Source organism: Aquila chrysaetos, chromosome Z, assembly GCF_900496995.4.
Source record: "Aquila chrysaetos chrysaetos chromosome Z, bAquChr1.4, whole genome shotgun sequence".
NCBI lineage: Eukaryota > Metazoa > Chordata > Aves > Accipitriformes > Accipitridae > Aquila > Aquila chrysaetos.
This window is the reverse complement of record NC_044030.1, coordinates 43,273,350-43,291,159: the sequence shown is the minus strand read 5'-3', so window position 1 is coordinate 43,291,159 and position 17,810 is coordinate 43,273,350. Positions and strand designations below refer to the sequence as shown.

General features: G+C 42.7%; 2 protein-coding genes across 6 annotated transcripts in view; both read right to left on the bottom strand.

Annotated features, from left to right (window-relative positions):
- Positions 1–7,773, bottom strand: part of KIF27 (kinesin family member 27) — a 32,576-nt gene extending 24,803 nt beyond the window's left edge. For 4 of the 5 annotated variants that reach the window (XR_003922157.1, XM_030005778.2, XM_030005782.2 and 1 more), the window contains exons 1-4: positions 7,638–7,773; positions 5,805–6,181; positions 3,529–3,729; positions 1,244–2,202 (exon numbers count right to left, since the gene is read on the bottom strand). Coding sequence is in view for 4 of the 5 variants with exons in the window: in XM_030005778.2 (XP_029861638.1) it covers positions 1,244–2,202; positions 3,529–3,729; positions 5,805–6,114 (1,470 nt within the window). In the remaining variant the exon portion in view is untranslated. Of the gene's footprint in view, positions 1–1,243; positions 2,203–3,528; positions 3,730–5,804; positions 7,551–7,637 lie in introns of those variants that run through there. The other variant, XM_030005780.2, reaches the window with a different exon arrangement.
- A 424-nt stretch (positions 7,774–8,197) lies between these two features.
- Positions 8,198–16,889, bottom strand: CZH9orf64 (chromosome Z C9orf64 homolog). The gene is given in 4 exon segments (XM_030005796.2): positions 8,198–8,853; positions 10,099–10,294; positions 15,039–15,298; positions 16,334–16,889. Coding segments are annotated over 4 exon segments (1,026 nt in total). The 5' UTR covers positions 16,671–16,889; the 3' UTR covers positions 8,198–8,620.
- Positions 16,890–17,810: the final 921 nt, after the last annotated feature.

Below are 17,810 nucleotides of genomic sequence, written 5' to 3'. Positions count from 1 at the left end.
CTGCGGTGTAAGACCCACATACGAGACTGAGCTGAAGGCCAGTGGTTTCATCATAGCTCTCCCAAGCAAAGGAAAACAAAGTGATAAACAACACACTAACCAGCAAAATCTGAAAACAGTCATTAATGATTCTTGGAGTCTGTTGTACAGCTAGAAAGGAATCAAGCATCAGAATATTTGAGGAAACACATTAATCGGCACCCAAAGCAAATATGCCAGCATCATGACCTGCAACAGCCACTCAAGTAACAACTGAACTAAACAGGTATAAGAGCTAGAAGTTTAATCTAGCACACTCTAATCAAATCTGTTACTATCTTGAAGGCCTTGAGCTGCATGTTGGACTCCAAAAAGGACTGTTGTGGGCTAACCACAGTAGGCAGCTAAGCACACACAGCCCTACTTACTTCCCCTCACCAACCCCAGTGGGATGGGGGAAGAGCAAAGGAAGAGTAAAACCAAGAAAACTTGTGGGTCAAGATAGAAATTGTTCAGTAAGTGAAGTGGAAGAAGAAGGAAAGAAAAGAAAACAAAACAAATGATGCAAAGGCAATCACTCACCACCTCCCAAGGCTGACTGATGCCCAGCCAGTTCCCAGGCAAAATATGACTAACCTCCCTAAACCTCCTCCTCTCCCTTTTTGTTGCTGAGCATGATGTGATACGGCATGAAATACCATTTTGGTTAATGCGGGTCATCTGTTTGGGGGGGGGGGTGTGTCCCCAATCTTTTGTGCACCCCCAAATCTATTCATTGGGTGGCAGAGGGAGAAACAGAGACAGCCCTGATGCTGTGCAGGCACTGTTCAGCAAGACCTAAAACATTGCTGTTATTAGCATTGTACTGGCCACAAATCTAAACAACAGCATCCGACAAGCTGCTATGAAGAAAATTAACTCTGTTCTAGCTAGACCTAGCACACTAGCATAGCTAAAAACAAAAATCTAACAGATAAAACAGCTCAGCCTCATGGAATCATCTTGAAACTGACTAGCCAAAATATAACATTACTTTACTTATCTCTATCACAATTAAGATGACTGTCTATTCAATCATCCACTAAAATAAAGCTATGTCCCAGGGATTAGACAAACAAAATTATACAAGATTGTGAATTAAATTTAAATTGTCAAATTAAGTACAGGTAAGCATAACAGTTTTACGTCTTTCAAAATGGAATTAAAGTTTTAGCAGACTGCTCTTTCACATAGTTATTTAAATAATCAACTTATAATTAAATACCTGGCATTTCTTTAATTCCCTCTTTAGCTGAAGAATTGTGATGTGATGTGGCTCTTGGCTGGTCCCAGTCCCTGTGTCAGTTTCCTGCATGGTGAGAGCTTCCTTCCTTACTTCCTGTACCATAGTGATCCAGCTCTGCAACCTGTCCCTCTGACTTCTTTTTAAGGTAACATCATCATTCAAATCAACCAGAAATGGGAAGGCTTCATCTATACAATTTCTATAACTGAAACACTGAACCTGAAGCCGGGTGAGCTGTTCCTCAAGTGAGGTAATACGAGTTCTTTCTTGATTTAACTCATGTGAACACTGATTACTGACTTGCTGGTTCTGCAAAGCTTCTCGAAGCAATCTGATTTCAAGTTCCATTTCATCAATTCGGTCTTGATCAGGGTTGTAATTTACAACTGGTTTATTTCTAATGTTTTTGGCTCTGTTGGCATATTTGAGGGAATTTAAAGATTCATCAAAGTCTGATGAGGATGGACTTATACATGTTATCATGACAGTCTTGGCATTTCCTCCAAGGGAGTCTTTCAGAATACGAGTGATTTTAGCATCCCTGTATGGAATATGTACACTTTTCCTTTTTGGGTCTCCAAGAGCACTGATGACATTTCCCAAGGCCAACAGACCACTATTGATCTGAATTGATTCTTTGAAGCGTTCACCAGTATTTCCAGTCTTTGTCACCCTCTCTGATCCTGCCAAATCCACAAAATGAAACTTTGAAGCAATCATCTGGACTGATTTCCAAGATGAATCCTGTGCAGCATCAGTATTTCTTTGAGACTCTGCAGACTGTTTCTGACAAATACTGATGGTAAAAATGGCGTGAGATCGACTGGAGTGCTCATTCATTTGTGTTGTGCCTGTGTGACGAGCTGCATTGCCACTTTCCAACAGGCTTATCACTTCATCTGCACATTCTACTTGGAATTCCTTAGCACCGACAATCACTTCAAACACCAAACCAAAGAAAGTAAGCATAATTCGATTAATTCTAAACTCTTCAGCAAAAGTTTACAGCAATTAGGAATAGTCAAACTATAAACACATATTAGAGAAACATACAAGCCTGCATTATTATGAGGTCATAGCATATAGCTATAGAAAAATAAGACATCAATATGTGAAAAGCATGAGGTACAACATATCTGAAACCTGCAGATATTTAATATATGGGTGTCTTGTGTCATAGCATTTGAAACAATACCTTAAACACAATACACAGCTTTACTCATTTACACATTGCCATATGCAATATGCAATCTAGTGCTATCTAGAAAAACGATGAGCAAAGTCAACTCAAAACATACTTAGCCAGTTTAAAAAAAAAAAAAGACAAAAAAAAAGTTTGTAGCAGAAATGATTCCTAGCCTATGGCAAGAACAGAATTTCTATTCTGCATAGGTCGGGTAGTTGGGCCTTTTGGACAAGTATCTCTTAGTAATCTAGTAATGTGGAAGTGTACTTCTACCAAGCATAGTTTTTGTCCTTTGTTTTAATGAAGGATGGAAAATGTTCTAGCACAGTCTACTGATGCTGACTCGAACTGTACTGAAGAAGTGAAATAATTAAAAAAATGTTGTGGGATCCTTATGAAGCAATGATATTGTCCACAAGATTTGTGCTAAATTAGTGCCTTCTTCCAGCTACACACAAAAAAACTCATGCCAGCTCAATACAACGGTATATTAATATTAGAGCAAACATAACAATTTGAATATAAAGAATAAAGAAAAAAAAACTCCGAAACAGCTTATACAGTTTCAGAATAAAACACCTCTGCTGTGGATTCTTCTAGCATTTTCATGTAGAGGACAGGAGAACTATAGGATAAGTGTTAATTTCGAAGCCTCCAAAAAGTATCAGATGCTACTCTTAATGAAATGTTCTCTTCCACTCATTTCATCATGAAAGGGGGGCAGATATTTACAGTATAAGTGGCTTAACAATTATAATTTTGAAGGGAGAAGCAAAGGTTTAACCTTAAAATACTTATTCAAGTGAATAATCACACACTATTGTGTTCCTAGACAGAATTTGTGGAAGCAATAACTGTATTTCTACTTCATCATTTGTTGCCATTTCTGATGGAAAGCTGTATCGTTCACAGGCATCTAAACCCGAAACTGCTTCAAATCAGCTAAACTGAGTTTATATTCTGAAAATTTAACTTTTTTCTAGTATTAGTAATGAATAAGCTCTTTCAAGAGAAGGCAAGAATAACTTGGGCACACAACTGAAACACAACATACCAAATTTTAGAGCTGAAATCCTACCTGTATTTCCCTTTTCATCTTCTCGGATATGTAATTCTTTCACAGAGGTCTCCAACTCCAATAAATCCCGAAGTTCTTCCTTGTAAACCTCTATATAAGATACTTTCACATGGAAGTCAATGTTACGGTTTTCAGAAATATGCTGAAATAATTCCTGAATAGCCCGTGGGATTATGCCCTTTTCATCCTCAGCAACTGATGCTAAAATATAAGCAAAGATGTCACAGAAAATTGCAGTCAACCTGCCGCATAAATTACAAAGAATGAAGATTGAGAGAAGTCTGTGAGATTTGCTACTCAATATACTAAGGAATCCGAAGAGCTCAGTGTTCCCACGGACTTTTGTAAATATTTGTTTTTCTGGGGTTCAGAATATTTGTTTGCATCCATTAATAGGATTCAAAGTTAAGTTCAAAATCACATAACCTTATAGTGACAAAAGTTACGAACACTATGGATTCTGCTTTGAATCTATACTCCTTACAGTGTAGGTTTCTTCTTTATTCCTGCTCATTATGGTTGGCAATGACATTGCAAGGGTTGGAGAAACTGTAAATTTCACTTAAATACAGCAACAACCATTAGTAACTTGGTGACACAAGATTTATGACCAACATTTACAGTAATTTCCTATTTTTTCAAAGTAGATATGGAACACTAATGCCAAACTCTGTTTTTATTTTTTTAACATTCAGCATAGGACAATGCTTCCATAAATAATTTGTGTTCTTTTTTAAAGAATATGGAAACCACTTGTCTATAGAGGATATCAAGAATCTTTTTTTACCAAAAATATAAAAGGTTGCTCACACCTAACTATGAATTCAGTAAATACATGTATAAACCTAAAATTGTTGAGCTATGAACAGCCTTGGATTGTGACATCCACTACCTAAAGAACCTGGCTAGCAATGGTACTGACAAGAACATTAAATAACTGTAGAGGAAAGACAAGTGAAGTTGTACCAGTAAGCAGAATTAAGAGGCCAACTACATGAGGTTCAACAAGGCCAAGTGCCGGGTCCTGCACTTGGGTCACAACAACCCCATGCAGCGCTACAGGCTTGGGGAGGAGTGGCTGGAAAGCTGCCCGGCAGAGAAAGACCTGGGGGTGCTGGTTGACAGCCGGCTGAATAGGAGCCAGCAGTGTGCCCAGGTGGCCAAGAAGGCCAATGGCATCCTGGCCTGTATCAGAAATAGTGTGGCCAGCAGGAGCAGGGAGGTGATTGTTCCCCTGTACTTGGCACTGGTGAGGCCGCACCTCGAGTGCTGTGTTCAGTTTTGGGCCCCTCACCACAGGAAAGACATTGAGGTGCTGGAGCGTGTCCAGAGAAGGGCAACGAAGCTGGTGAAGGGTCTAGAGAACCAGTCTTATGAGGAGCGGCTGAGGGAACTGGGGTTGTTTAGCCTGGAGAAAAGGAGGCTGAGGAGAGACCTTACCGCTCTCTACAACTACCTGAAAGGAGGCTGTAGCGAGGTGGGTACTGGTCTTTTCTCCCAAGTACCAAGCGATAGGACAAGAGGAAATGGCCTCAAGTTGTGCCAGGGCAGGTTTAGATTGGATATTAGGAAAAATTTCTTCACTGAAAGTGTTGTCAGGCATTGGAACAGGCTGCCCTGGGAAGTGGTTGAGTCACCATCCCTGGGGGTATTTAAAAGACGTGTAGATGTGGTGCTTAGGGACATGGTTTAGTGGTGGACTTGGCACTGTTAGGTTAATGGTTCGACCTGATGATCTTAAAGGTCTTTTCCAACCTAAATGATTCTGTGATTCTATGATTCTAAATAAAAGGAAGATTTTAATACCTACCAAGAGATTTAGAATAATCTATTTATATCCATTTGGAAGATTTAAATAATAAATTTCTATGATGTCATAGAAATGTCTCTCTCTCAAAAAAAGCAGCAATGAATGAGCAAGCAAACAACTAATTGCCTAAAGCAGACAGTTTCAAGGTAAGATAAATGTAGCAAGACTCTCCAAAACACTGCATTTCAGGAAGAAATTCTAGTTTAAGTTGCATGTTAAAATGGGGAATGAGAAAGAACACTTTATGCATTTTCTTTTTCTTATTTTTGGTGTAGCCTAATTTATAGAGAATTTGTTTTTAGAACAGTTTAATTATCGCAAATTTTGGAAGCTTTTTTTTTTACTATACCTTTTCTCATTAGCCTTTTAAAATTCTGCAGCATCATCTGCTCTGTATTAAATATTTAACTTGCATAAATACACTGTTCATCAGTTTAAAAAAAAACCCAAACTTTCTACAACTTACCAATGTGGCCACCTCCAATGGTGTAAGTCTTCCCAGAACCTGTCTGTCCATATGCAAACACTGTAGCATTGTATCCCTCAGTCAAAGACACTAGAAGAGGCTTAATGCAAACAGTATAAACTTCTTCTTGGGTTGAGTTTTTGCCAAATACAAAATCAAAAGTGAAGACACGGTCTTTCCCAATGATAATTTGTTGTGTATTTGGGACTAATCTCACACACACTTGGTGGTTATGAAGTACTTCTTTGGAAAGCAGAGGTCTGATTCGAACTGCAACTTTAACTGGGATCTCCTCCATGCCAGACTCCATCCCTGTGCTCCCCAGTCAGTATTCACATAGCCAACAAGAAATCTGTTACCATTCCTGTGTTCACCTCCTGCTGAAGTACAAAGTTGACATTCCCTAAATACATAAGCATCATTACACTCTTGAAAAGTACCTGAATTAAAAGTAGCTATATTAATAACTGTTAAATCAATTAATAAATTAACTTTGCCTCTATTAATTTCCAAGCTAGCAGACTTAGCCTTAAGTCTGAAAGTTGCCTGATTTTCTATTTGAACATAACACAGTCATATGAAGCAACAATATCATAAGAGCTTATTAATAAACACTGTTGATAAAGCATTTGCTTACAATGAATCCTCTCATTTTCCTTTTGCTGCATTCATGCTGCACAGGCAACATAAATCAGTCAAAATGTTTTTCTCCAAAAGTTATGTGTATATACACACGCGCGTGTTTTAAAACCCTCTTCCACTTAGGAAGCGCCAAGCGTTTGTAACTCAAGCACAGAGAAAGCAGTTGTGTTGCCTATGAAGGAGGTGTGATTTTAAATGTATTTACACATAAAGGATTCCTCTGATTTTAACCTGCATCTTTAAGCACATATGTAAATATTTTTATTAACTATATATTTTAGCAATCATGGTTCCTTATACTGCTCCCTGCCTATTAATTCTTATAACATAAGCACTGTACAGTAGTACAACTGTAAATATCAAGGAATAGCCTTTCTTTACAGCTGTCTTTCATGAACATTCAAAAACTACCACAGGTACTGCTGGATCCCAAACACATCTTTTTTTTGTTGGTTTTTTTTTTTTCCGATTTTAAGAATCGTTGCAGTGCAAAGGAAAGTTTGCTCAACTGCCTGCTTGCTAAACTCCCACACATTGCCTTTAAGAAAGCTGGCAGAACTCACCAGCTCAGCCCCCCAAATTCAAGTCTGTTGAAAACAAACAGCTTTAAACAGTTGTTGTCTTGTGGTTGCAAAGAGAAGAGTTTTTGCATTTCATTTTTTTCCACTTAGTTTGAGAACTTGGCCACCCAGAGCCGAGAAACTATCTGGGGTTGAAAAAAGAAAAGCTCCATTTTATTAACTGAGAAGAAGTAAAACAAGTAAGCAAAGCATGAGGCTGAAATCAGACTTGTATCATAAAGGATGTGGCGATCAGAAACAGCTATATAAACTTACTAACTACAGATTCAAAACACATTTTGAACGATTTCTGGTTTTATTTATCCAGGTGCATTATTTCTAACCCGTAGTGAGCACTCCTTTAAAGTGCTGACATCCCCCGCTCCCTTTTAAAATTATGTTTAAAAAAAAAATAAATTTAAACCAAGTCGCGGGGGGGGGGGGGGGGGGGGAATCCCATCCACTGTTTCATAAAAGAAATGTGGGAATATGAAACAGGTCTTCGCCGAAGCTACAGAAACACTGGTGTCGATATACCCGACGCTCTCGGCTACCGGGCCCCAGGAGGGAACCCGCCGGAGGGCTTTTTGCTGGCAGGGGCATTTTGAGAGCGGGCCGGTACATTTCCCACGTTTGCCGTGTCTCGAAGTGCACCTTTTACTCCAAACCTGAGAGAAGCCGGGAACGGGATCACGCCTGGGTCTCGGGAGACGCCCGGGGCCGCGGAATCCAGGCGCCCGGGCTGGCGGAGCCGCCGAGCCCCCGCTACGGCTCCTGCTCCGGCGCGGCCCGCCCTCCCGCGCCCCGCCAGGCCGTCTGGCGGCTCCCGCGCCTCGCCGCCGGCGGCTGCCGCCGGGTCCGGGCGGAGGGGCGCGGCGGGGACGGCGGCAGGCCGCGGCGGAGAGAGCCGGGGCGGCGGCGGCGGCCGGTCTCTCCCCGTTGTTTACGGCGCCTCGCTAGGCAACGGCGGCAACGTCCGGCGGCCGCCCCCGCCGCAGAGCGCCGCCGCCTCGCGCCCCGCCGCCCACAGCGCCCCCCGGCGGCGGGAGGAGGCCGGAGGAGGCCGGGGCACGCCGCCGCCCCCCCCCCCCCCCCCCCCCCTCCCCTCCCCAGGGCTGACGCCGGCGCTTGCCCCCGCTCCCCGCTCCCCCCCCCCCCCCCCCCGAGAAAAGGCAGCTGTGCTCCGTGCGGTTCGCGTCAGCGCTCGCTTTATTCAGTGTCCGTGCAGCAATCGGCAGCACTGCGGGAAGGGGCGGGGGGGGTGCGGGGCAGAGAGAGTGGCCCAGAAGGCTGGGATGCAGACAGACACGTCCATACCCACATCTACCTGCGCAAGTACACGTACGCACACATATATGGAACTTAAAGTGGGAATAATAAACCCCGTACTAACAAGGATTGTCCAGCAAAGTTTACACCATTAATGCCAGTCATGGACAGTGAAAGATTCAGAGGAAAAAAGAAAAAAAAAAAAAAGGCAAGTTCTTAATACATCAGCAGAAAACAAGCATTTGATTTAGCCAGTTCCAAACTGGTATATAACAAACCACTGTATGAAAAGAACAACTGCAATTCAAGAGATAACGCATCAGTACAATAGCTATCACACTGGACTTAGTAATATATACACCGTACTCGGTGAAACGGAATATCTTTCATTTCTTCCCTATGATCCCTGGCATAGTCCCAGAGATAGTAATCGAGTAAAACCGCATTGATCTTTTCACGCATGTCCTGACCCTTCTTGTCGTAGAGCTCCAGCAGGTGCTTACAAATCAATGCACAACACCAAATGGAACAGCCACGGATCTCCACCTCCTCTTTATCTCCAGAGTGGAAAACCGTTCCTGCAGGACACAACAGCAATCCAATTATGTTCAAGAAACAGAAGCCACAGGATGGCCTCAGTTTGCCCCCCCCCCCCCCCCCATTTACTCTATTCTACAACTGCAGTCTTCACAACTTACACTACAACTGCTAAAAATGTTGTTATACATTTTCTAACGATTACTTTAATTTTACCATCTGCACTTACAAGTTTACCTCCCATTCAATTAAAACAACATTCTGTATTCTGAGACAGTGGTTTAAGAAAAGAACAGGTGTTTGGGTTATACTGCACATTATATGACTATTTCTTTGCCTGTGGAGCCTAAAAGGATAGTCAAATGTAATTCCGAGACAGTGTATTTTCTGCCAAGATAACTCTAAGATTCAAAAATTAAAAAAACAAATAAAACCAAAACCCCTATATAAATATATATAAAAATATGAAGGGACCCGTTTGTTTGAATGACTTGGATGGGAATGTCCTTATTAGGTTTCATGGAAAAAAGAGAAATTGTCTACATGATCTGTTTAATATATTTAGGCATGCATATATATACACATATGGCCTTTCTGTTAAGATTGATGGATAATTGCATTCATCTGTTTATCTTGCTGTGTAATTTTAGAATTGCGTAACAGCAGTCCCACCTCTAAATACAGTGATTTTACAGTAGAAAAGGGATTGGTTTATGTTTTTATTCACTGAAGTTCATAGTTAATAAGTACCAGAAGATGGAACCATGCTTAAAAACGAGACTGTAGTCTTAGGCAATTAACTTCATTTAAAGCAATCTTTTTTTTTTTAATGGATGCTTATAATATTACCTTGCTTGTCACTAGCACTTAAGTACAGATAAAGATGAATCCCCATGCTTCTACATCATCTTTGAACTACTGAAGAAATCATTCCTTCTTTTATATAAACCTCAAAAATCACCACTATACTAATACTGTAAAATGTTTTTGGCAACAGCAGACCTTCAGAAACTCAAAGACCAACTGGCTTAGTCTCTTTAATCCTTCCCTTATCAATATTTAATGCAACAGTTAGATCTTTGTAAACCTTAAGATCTCATTCAAGATCACTGTTAGAGGGTAAGTTCCTTCCTGTTACCTCACCACTACGTAAGAAGTCCTTGTTCCCTGGAGCAAAAAAACCCACACATAACCCTTACATGGACAAAACATTAAATTTTAAAAGTAGCTTTAGTCTACAGTGTCAAGAGGTAAGATTACTTGATATTAGTAAGGGAGGAACAAACCTTCACGTAGTTTCTTCATTAGTTCTTCAGAATACTTCATTGCTTTTAAGTGAACAAGAACTTGAGGAATTCTGTAGTCAGCAAATATAGTCAGACTAGAAATGTCATCAAAAGAGCCATCTCCTTTGCCTTCCAATACACTCCACGTATCAGCCACAAGTATTTGTGCCCGTTTGTAGAAAGACACCTTTTTCTTCTGATGAAAGAAATTAACAAATTATTTAAGTGCCTGAAACATCAGTAAATACAGCAAATGACATGTACAGAGACAGGTAAGAGTTGACATTGTTCTATGAAACAAACTATCATTTGGTTAAGCAAACATAGTAGTTAACTAAACCAGAATAAAAGTGCAAGAGTCTTAAACACCTTAAAATCTAAACAATATCGAACCAAACAGGCATTGTATGTGTTGTGGTTTAAGCCCACAAGGCCGCTGCCTCACCCCCCCCCCCCCAATGCCCCCTGCCCCCTCCGGTGGGATGGGGAGGAGAATCAGGAAGGGGTGGGGGGGTGGGGGTGGGGGGGCGGAGAGGAAGAAGGTAGAACCTCGTGGGTTAAGATAAGGACAGTCTACTGGGACAACACAAGGAGAGAAGTTACAATAATAACAGTAGCAGTAATAAAAGAATATACAAAATGAGTGATCACAGTGCAACTGCTCACCAGAACCTGACACTCCACCACTTCCCCTGGTGCAATATCACCTATATAATGAGAATGACATCACATGGTATGGAATATCCCCTTGGCTAGTTCAGGTCAGCTGTCCTGTGAAAATTAACTCTATCCCAGCCAAACCCAGGACAATGTGGAATGCTCAAAAATAAATTGAAATAAAAGAAAAACAGAATAGATGTCACTGCAGTGGAATAGAAATTGTTTATATTCAGCTTGGATCTCCAAACACATTAATGTTGGTTTACTTCCACTTGGCAAACACTGTAGTTTAAGTCCAGCAAAAATTCTTTCAGAAACCCTAGAGTTCATCCAACCTTTTATTTTGAGAAGAGCAAAAGGCCTGTATTGGATCAGACAATTCGAACTGTTAATCCATTTATCTGTAATGTTAAGGAAATAAAATTCTAGTGAAAACTTTAATGAATGCTCCTCTGCGTTGTATAGTGTATCTTGCTAGTTAAAGAAAAGAGACGAAAATTAATTCCAGTAGAAGGTGTATTCACAAATTCAGTATTTTCTTAGATACTATGCATGGTTCTATTTTTGTCATAACTTTTTTTGCTGGTGCTAATCCTGCAAAGATTTATATGCTTTTGTGACTACTCACAAGGGGAAAAACTAGAGATATGCTACGATCTGTATGCTGTTGACGTTTTCACTCTATGAAGAACACAGTGTGTGAATGTAAACCTGCACCTTCAAGAAAAAAAAAAGGTATTAGTGGGTTGGGGGTTTTTCCTCCCTTTACGGCTAGATGAGATTTTCAACTTTTGACAATGTGTGCTAAACCACATTATGTAACTGGAATGGCTAATCTGAAATACAAGTAGGTGGGGATTCAACTTACTTCCAGTTTTATTCTGCCACCCTCCATATCACCTCAGTTTACAAATGGCATTTTTTAAGCTAATTTAATTTTATTTCACTGCCAAGATGCTACACCTATTTCTGAGAACAAAGCATATTTTTTGTCATTAAGTGCTATTCTCCAAAACCACTGAGAACAAGATGTCTGTCCACATTTCACAGAACTTCTGCAAGCATCCTGAAAACTTCTTCTTTCTCTGTACTTCATTCCCTACTTGGCATAGATGCACAAACTTACTAGAGAACATAGACAATTTTGTATGTTAAATTGTTAAATAATAAAATACCATTTAAAACATCACAACAGGAAATAAATAATTAATAGACCAAATCCCATCATAGCTCCTACTGCCCTGAAGCTAATGAAAACCAAGGACATTGCTGTTTTACAGCATGAAGATTTTTCCAATATAGTAAAGAACTATCACTATATTTACAATATAGTAAAGAACTATTGATTGTCTTTAGCACCACACCATTTTGCAAGACCAGAGGAAGGGGGAATTCAAATGGAACTTTTCACCTCATGCAGCAATTTAACTTGGAAGAAAAATACTGTCTGGACTTTCTCATCAAGCACATGAATTTATAATTTCATTGTTTCAATTATTGTTAATTTTTTATGCTGCAAAGAACTTCTGAAATTTATGTAAAATTATCAATATCAAAAAGACTATTGAGCATTTCTAGCAAAATTTTCCACTATTCTTTTCAACAGAAGGCACGGAAAGAATTAGGTGGATGATACTATATTTCAAAGATAGTATCATTTTTCCAAAAATGGAGCATTTTACCTGATGGCAATACAACTACACTTTTTTTTTTCTGCAGCACCCTTACTGTCTAGGAGAAGCTACCACATATAGTGACACTCATGTCTTCCCTCCACTACAATGAGCCTGTATCAAGAGACATCACTAATTATGACCTACTGATATTAAAAGTAAAAAGGAGTATTGTGTTGGCAGAGAGCAAAATGTGATAGCACAGCTAGTAAAAAAGCAAAGAATAGGAGGATCGTGAGAATTTTACAACCTCAGTCCCAGATGATGGGAAATAAAAGATGCAATGTCAGTGACTGGAAGCTCAAAAAGGACTCCACTGTCTATGTCAGAACATGAAAACCCTGGTATGCGAGTATAACAGTCAAATATTTAAATTTCTGTCAGGATTCAAATTCAGCACAGCATCTAAATATGAACTATTCAAACAAGGACAAAAAGGTTTCAGGGATTTGGGTTTTGGTTTGCAATTTACTTTTCAGAAGCAAAAGAACATAGGCAACTTATATAATTACATTCAGTAACGTGCAATTATGAAAAATATTTCCTGTATGTGTTTGGAAAAACATATAGCCAAAGAACTGTGTTAACTTTTGAAGTTCCCCTACATGGTCAGAATGTAGGAGAGCTATAATAGTCTGTGATAGTCTGATTCTACTACAGTAGAATTTATTTTATAATCATACATATTTCTATTACTGAGAGTTACTGAAAAACACTGGTTTCCTATTGGATATCTCACCATCTTTTCAGTTCCCTCCTAACCCTTCACTGAAGGCAGTCTTACTTGCGAGATCTCAACCTGCTGCCACAGAAACAATGTTGATAATGTGATCCATGTCACCTTGCATTAGGTGCCAATACGGATTTAAAAAAAAAAAAAAGTAGGGTGTAAACTTGGTCTACATTATTTCACCCACCTTCAAAATACACATCTTTCTTAGTGAAAGCAGAAAAACAGCTTCCGTATTCACGCAACAGGCTTTACTACTATGTCAGTTCTTACGGTCTGGGATTGGTTTTGGAATATCTTTTCATTCTGTAGTCCGCTGCTGCTTTTAGGGAAGCTTGCTTCATAAAGCACTCAGCATCATCGCATGAAAGACATTATGTTAATGAATACAGTCACTACAAAGATAAGAAAGTACTCTATCACTTTACTTGGAAAATATTGCCTTTTTGATCATAAAAATTGTCAAAAAGTTACTTTATATGTAAAAAATCCTAATACATTAAACCAGTAGCTTCAAAGGTTAGGAAGAACCTCTGATTTTTCATGTAAACATACCTTATTTCATGGCAGGAGACAAAGGAAGATAAAACCATGCCACCTACTGGAGGGCGGATTTAAGTCGTAAATGCAATAGGCTCAAAGCTCCAGTGAATGGTGTTTTCCAGGGAGTTATCTTGAAAAGACTGCACAGACTTATTAGTATAGGCTGTATTATCATTAGAATAAAGTCTTTTGGACATAATGATATAACAGCTGAATACTACCATAGATGGAACTGAACACAGGAGTAGCTACATATGTCACTGATACTAAATAAAGATCATGCCTGTATAGGCAAAACCAGAGACACAGAAATTACCAGATAGTCTCTGTTTACTTCCCATCAGTTTCTTTCAGGAAAACGGCTCCAAAAAGCTTCAGTATACTGTCGACCCCGACAAAAGTATGGGTTACTTCTGGCCTGTAGTCATTTGTGCAATGCCTGTTGAATCAACAACAGTTATATAGTGTGGATTCCCAGTAGTTGTACATTTTTACAATTCTACCAGAATTTCATTTCCTTCATTAACTGTGGAGATCCTCAAGGCAAAAGAAGAAAGAGACATGGGGGAGGGGGGTTGGTAGCAATTCAAGGTGGGGGCCGGGGGGGGGAAGATTCTGATTTTTCAGGCAGAAATTATCTCAGATGTTATGCATTTGTAAGTAGTACAAAGGAGTTGTGATCTAATTGGGAGCCTGGAGTATATCAAAATAAATTACAATAAAGTGATGAAGACCAAGACAGCACATGAAGAAAATGGCTCTCCTCTGGGGAAAAAAATTTACTCGTGTGATTAGAAATACATTCCTTACTAGTTAAGGACTTAAGACGATTGAGATTCTTTCACTGTTAATAAACAGTGTGATTTTGCTTTCAGAGGTTTAGACTTACAGAGAAATGAAATCTCAGTAATTTTACACAGCTTAATAGAAAAGTATACTGTGGTCCAAGAATATTATTTAAGAAACTTTCTTCTCTACCTGTGTGACTCATAGCAATTTACATAACTAAGATCAACCGCTTCAAAGTCTGATTTTCCTTTCATTATACAAACCAATATCTTTACTGATTTGAGGCAAAAATATTAAAATGATAGTAACTTTCCTTCTTACTTCCCTTGAATTTTACTGTCAAAACACAGAGTTCCACAGAAACGTTTCCGTTCACCTTCCGTTTCCTGGATTAAAAAACCCCAACAATTCACAAATTTTAGATCAGTTCTGAACTGACTATCCTCTCAGAAAAATTTACATAGACAACCTAAGAGCTATCTTTTAAAGTCACAGTCAGTAAGGAGTAAATTCTTATAAGAAATGCAGTGTTAGAACTAACTTACCTCAAATATTTCTTCATCTCTGTAAGAAGGAAAAATTTCCACTACTAAATATAGTAGTTTCTAAGCACTTTTCTTACTCATTTTAACACAGGTGAGGAAAGAGCCTCCAAACCTCTCCAACAGAACTGTTCCGCTTTCATTCAGCAGCCGGTGTCTTTCTTCAATCAAAGGCATAGGGACTTCTGTGTCAGAGCGAAATACGTGCTTAACTTGGTCAAGTGTCATAGTGGCATAATACAATGCTCTGGTAATAGGTATTCCTTCAGAAAAGTAAAAATAAGATGTTTAGGCTATCATACATAACATATCCTAAGACCTAATACAGTGGCCTGCTACAGATGAGCACATTTACATGTAAGATCTAAAGGGTCTATCGACTTTTAGAATCGCCTTGAGCCTTCAGCAATAACTGCACTCACACAGCTACTTAAAATCAAATTTGTGTTTGCGCAGAGTGCTTGCTTCTACAAACAACAATTTCCAACATACAGCTGTGGAACCTTTCTTGCTTTTTATAGGTAATTTTCCCCAACTGTTTAGTCTTCGAGTGTGGTGTTTACCTAGCGCACTGGCAAATATAGTTAGTAGTCCGCATAGGCCTGTTTTCCCTTAGCTCCTAATAGCGTTGTGCATTTACAAGAAGTATCATAACACAAACCCTCCCTTAATTTACAAACAAGCACGTAGGAAATTAATTAAAGCCTCCGTCTACACCTACAAATAGATACCTTTTTTACCCCGATGACAGCAACAAGAGTGAGCGCTAAAACAGTGGTTTTGGAGGCATACGGGTTTTCAGACTTACGGGAGCCGCTTCAGTACTAGACTAGTCCGGAGGATTCTCAGATTAAGCCTGATTTTCTCACGGAAATACTCAATCTATCTTAAGAGCACACATAAGTCGTGTAAGTCGCGAACAGCTGGCTACAGACATTCCTCGAAGTCTTTTTAATGGAAACGAGCTAACGCAGTCAGAGCCACAAGTCGCGCCGTTTCAGTACAAGGTATCGCCAAGCCCTTCCAGTCACCTCCCCCAAGCTCTCCGGGGACGGCCTGCACACGCGGATTTACCAACACAGCAGGCGACCGTTTGCAGAGACGGTCCTCGTGGCTGAGGGAGCGCCTTTACTTCACACTCGCCGCTCCGTTTCCGTCGCTCCTCCCCCCCCCCCCCCCCCCCCCCCCCGGCCCCGGCCCCGCCGCCGCCGGCTGCTCCGCGGGTGCCCGCGGAACGCCGGGCGGGGCGAGGCGAGGCCAGGCCCGGCCCCCCCCCCGCGCCCCCGGCGCTCACTAACCGTCGTCAAGGGCCCTGTTGACGGCGGCGCAGAGGGACCAGTAGCCGCTGTGCGTTTTACCCTTGTACTTCACCAGGTACTTCTGCTCCTCCTGCTCGGACCAGAAGGAGAAGTTGAGGGTGTCCACCAGGAACACCCAGTCCACCGCCTCCTCGCTGGCGGCCTGGGGGTTCAGCTCGTGGAGGCTCTTCCACCCCGCCAGCCCGAAATCCGCCGCCGAGACTTTGTCGAACAAACTCTCGGCCACGCGCCGCGCCCCCTCCTCATCCACGGAGACGTCTTTGCTGTTGTCGGCTATAAACTTGGCGGACTCCAGCGGGGACGGGAACACCTCCATGCTCGGCCGCCTCTCCGCGGGCAGGAAACACGCACGCTTTCAAGCCCAGCCCCTCCGCCCTGCGCCCGCCCGGCCCGCCGCCGGCGAGCCCGCGGAGCAGCGACGGGAAGCGGGTCCGGCGAGAGGCGCGTCCCTCGCTCCCGCAGCCGGCCCCCGCCCGGCTCAGCCAGCGGCACGAAGCACCCGGGCGCCCGCGCTCCGCACTTAACCGCCGCCGGGGACACCGCCGCCCCTCAAGGCCCCGCCCCGCGCGGCCGCCGCCGCGCGGGGCGCAGGCGCGCGGGGCAGCCGGGGCGGGGCGGGGCCCGGCCGCGGGCGGCCGAGGGCGGCGGGACGCTGCCGTCCCCGGCCCGCGCGAGCCAGCTCAAAGCGCGGCCCTTGCCCCCCCCGCCCCTCTCCTCCTCCTCCTCCGCCGCCGGCGGCGGCGGCGCCCAGCCCGCCTCCCTCCGGCCGCACAGAAAGACGGCCCCCGCCGGGCCGGGGCCTCCCACCCCGCCGCTCCCCCGCGGCGAGGCAGCCTTTCTAGGGAAACCCCGCGCGGGAGACACCGCTGCGGACGGCAGCGCGGGGATGTTCCCCAGCGGTGGGTGCGGTACGGCCGGGCGGGCTGCCGGTACCCCCCCCCCCGGGGCCGGGCGGCGTTTGGGGGGCAGCAGGGCAGGGAGGACAGACCCCCGTCAGCCGCGGTGGGGGTCCTTGGCCGGCAGGAAGGCCCGCGACGTGTCCAAAATCACGGACGGTTATTCTGAGAACCGCCCCCCCCCCAATCCTGCCAAGCTGTGCAGGTGCTCAGCTTCTTGGTAAGGAAGTTTTCCAAAAGATACCCATCACTGAAAAGACAAAGGGGCAAACAAAAAACGTGTGTGTTGACACTTGTGGAGCTTTCCTCTCGATTAAAAAAAAAAAAAAAACCAACAAAGCACCAGCCACGACCCCACCTTTCTGCACGCGCACAAGTCGGAGGCACACGGGAAAATTCGGCACCCGTGTTTAGTTGACTGGCACCGCCCTGGCTGCAGGTTTCTGCCTCTAACTCCGCCCAGCCTCCCCCACGCCCCGCGCCAGCCCTTCCTTCTCTGTGGGGGATTGACTCCAGTTCTACCGGGGAGCTCAGCGTCACCCTGCGCCTCTCAGCGCCTT